The 3,507-nt window shown below is 35.6% G+C and overlaps 1 protein-coding gene across 1 annotated transcript in view; it reads right to left on the bottom strand.

The window, feature by feature from the left end:
• Nucleotides 1-3,507, bottom strand: part of trpc3 (transient receptor potential cation channel, subfamily C, member 3) — a gene marked incomplete at its 3' end in the record, with an annotated part of 63,063 nt that overhangs the window by 1,821 nt on the left and 57,735 nt on the right. The window contains exon 11 of the mRNA XM_079631071.1: nt 116-199. Coding sequence (XP_079487197.1) covers nt 116-199 — 84 coding nt within the window. The remainder of the gene's footprint in view (nt 1-115; nt 200-3,507) is intronic.

The raw sequence follows: 3,507 nt of genomic DNA, 5'->3' as shown, positions 1-3,507 counted from the left end.
GAGAGAGAGAGAGAGAGAGAGAGAGAGAGAGAGAGAGAGAGAGAGAGAGAGAGAGAGAGAGAGAGAGAGAGAGAGAGAGAGAGAGAGAGAGAGAGAGATATTACGGTGTTCTTACATGATAGCGTGTGGGTTGATTTAAGATGCTGTTGAAACTGTGTGAGTCGGGCATCCTCATGCTGGACTGGGTGAACAGGTTCAGCTGCAAACATTGAGAAATATTGATTATTAATAAATAGTGTTTACTTCAAAGGGTTTCTATCGCTGATCAGGAACTTTTCAGTAGTTGATATCAAAACCAGCTAAATTTATTTATTCATTAATCTCATGCATTTAACAGTTATATAATTAATATAATATTAATATTAAATAATATTCCTTCTACAAATCGGTTGTCCTGAGGTGATGCTGGACAGCCTTGATATTAAATATTTAAAAATAAATGTAAATACTAACAAATGAGAGCAATACAATGGATGCAAAGGAATGAATTAAACAGTTAATAATAAAATAGTGAACAAAAAAAAAAAAGAACAAAAAAAAAAACAGTAGAATAAAGAATTTAAGTGTTCAAGTAAAACATGCAGCACTTGATAACATTTCAGAAGTAATCAAATGTAAAATAAAATGATCATGTATAACTTTTGGCCACCAGGGGGCGAAACGTTACTGGACTAAAACTAGCTGGGAAAAGCTGAACAAAAATAAAATATAAATATAACATGAAAAAAGATGGGATTTAGATACTCAAATTATAAAAAATAAAATAAAAAAAATGAAATGTTAAAAGCTATATATAGAATATTTTATTCCAGTGTTATTTTGGTTGATAGATTTTTAGATTTTTAGTTTTCAAGTAGGCCTAATCTTTTTTAATATAGCTATTTATGTATAATTTATTTTTAATTCAGTTTTAGTTTTTTATATACTTCCAGTTAATTTTAGTGCTTAAACTAATTTCAGTTAATTTCTAAAATGTTTTGTTTAGTAAATTCTTTTTCAATTAATATGAATATTTTAAATAATTTCATTTATTTCAGATGTTTTTAATAGTTAACTTTTAGCTTAACGACAATAATCTTGTATTATTCTATATTAAAGCTATATAGTAAAAAACTAAAACTAATAAACGTGACAAAACCACAACATAAAATTACTAAAACTATATATAATAAAAACTAATATATAACAGTATAAATGACCCTAAAATAACACAGTTTCTCAGTAGTTCATCAGTTTAGACATTAAAGACAGCATGTGATCGTTAAAACAAAACAATTACCATGTGATGCGTGTAACGAATCAGCATTATTACTTTACCTCAAAATCCTAATTTTTCTCATTGTATGAACTCTGATTCTTTTATTTTGAATATATGGTTTGATTTCATTGTATTATCTTTTGGTTTAATTAATTTAACCACCAAAGTCATTACATATTTAAAAGTAATATCCTAAACTAATCTTGACAAACTATATATCATTTGAAAGCTTACAATCTCTAGTTTACATATTTGGTGACTGATTTTTTAAATAAATTACAGAGGAGCCGTAATTTATCAATTTGCAACAAGAATATGTTCATACTCCTGAGGCGTGTTCAGACCTTTATTTTGAAATAGTGATGAACATGAAAAATCATGAAAGAATGGTAGAAACCTGTTTGTTTTCATGCCAAGAGTTCAAAAGATAGCATCCATTCCATTATTTTAGAAAAAAAGGTCTGAAAATCAACATAAAAACAAGAAAAACCACATATTGAAATGGAGGCGCCCTTATATGGGCAGTAATGTCCACTAGTGGAGAAGTGTGGTACTGCGCCCAAACTAAATCTCACTGAACGCTTATTTTTTGAGACATTGACATGTTAATATTAATTCTTATTTGTCCAGCTCTTCGTTGTCCAGAGCCAGCTATAGACCAGTCATAGATGTTTAGTGTCTATTTGTCCAACGTCCCGTCACGTGGGACCGGTTACATGTGGTTATAATTGAGCTCATTATAACAGCCTGACCCTGAGAGCCAAACGAATGTTCCCTGTCGCTCACGCAACCGATTCAACATGTGAGATCTGAAAGCAGAGGGAATGAGACGAAGCCTCGGACACAGAGATGAATCACATTAATGTTCTCGCTCTTAAAGCGGTGGTGTAATGCCCTTTTCATAAGATGTAAAAGTCTCTGATGTCTCCAGAGTGTGTGTGTGTGTGTGTGTGTGTGTGCAGTTTTAGCTCAAAATACCCCACAGATATTTTTATATCGCATGTTAATCACTTTTTGAGGGTGAGCAAAAACACACCGTTTTGTGTCTGTCCCTTTAAATGCAAATGAGCTGCTGCTCCCGGCACAGGGGGCGGAGCTTCAACAGCTCGTGTCCTTTTACCTCTCACACACACACGCGCGCACACACACACACGCGCGCACACACACACCAGTGATGCGCGGGTCAATGTATAAACAACCCGCACCCGACCGACGTTTTCAACTAACCCGCCCGCAACTCGGACCGCAAAAAAAAAGAAAGAAAATATTGTACCCGACCCGCGTTATTTAAAGTAGCAAATGCTCATCGCGTCATGGGCCATAGACGGAGGAACTAGGGGTGCGCAGCATCAGAATGCTGTATGATATCGCCTAGTGTTTTGTAATAAAGGCTTGATTTATTCATTTATTTCGTTTCATTTTCTTAACAATTAAGATGCTCTATGTGTTTATCCAGTCTAATCGAAGTGTGCGTCTCTCCCCCGACTTTCCCAACAAACCCCCCCCCCTGAACCCCCCGCCCCCTCTCAGCAAATACATAAAACTGACATTACTGAGCTACATGCGTTTAAAAGTAGCCTATTAAAATGGCACAATGGCATTGCTCAGTTCAACGTGTTGGGGAATCGGGCATTTTGTCCCGCGTCAGCTTTTATTCAAAAGTTAATAACGCTCAACATTCAAAAGGTAAATAAGGATTTCCCGCTGTCATCTCTGACTGAGCTCGTGCGTCATCCTCGCGCAGTTATTCAGACAATAAAGTGTAGACCTATGTATTTCATACAACATTGTGTCTAGTACTATATAAATTACAAAGGTTTAGTTGGCATCTTTATTTCAAACTAACCGACCGACCGCAACCCGAATATCATTAAAAATATTTTTGGATGACTCGTAACCGCGGGTAACCGCTCATTTTAGATCAACCCGCGCATCACTGATACACACACACACATACACACACACACACACACACACACACACACACACACACACACACACACACACACACACGCGCACACACACACACACACACACACACACACGCACGCACTGAACATTTCAAAAACTTTTAGCCTTTTATGTTCAAACCGGAGTCAGACAATGATGGAGAGACTCGAGAAGAAGTGACAACATGTAGAAGAACAGGACATTTCTGAATGGTTAGTTGATGAATTTATGTAGATTATGTGTAGTTATCTTCTAGTCATTGATTAGCATATTCTGTCTTGATAATCTATAAATCGTGT

Source organism: Phoxinus phoxinus, assembly GCF_949152265.1.
Source record: "Phoxinus phoxinus genome assembly, chromosome: 12".
NCBI classification, from domain to species: domain Eukaryota; kingdom Metazoa; phylum Chordata; class Actinopteri; order Cypriniformes; family Leuciscidae; genus Phoxinus; species Phoxinus phoxinus.
Note: the sequence above shows the minus strand (reverse complement) of the source record. Positions and strands in the feature narration are given on the sequence as shown.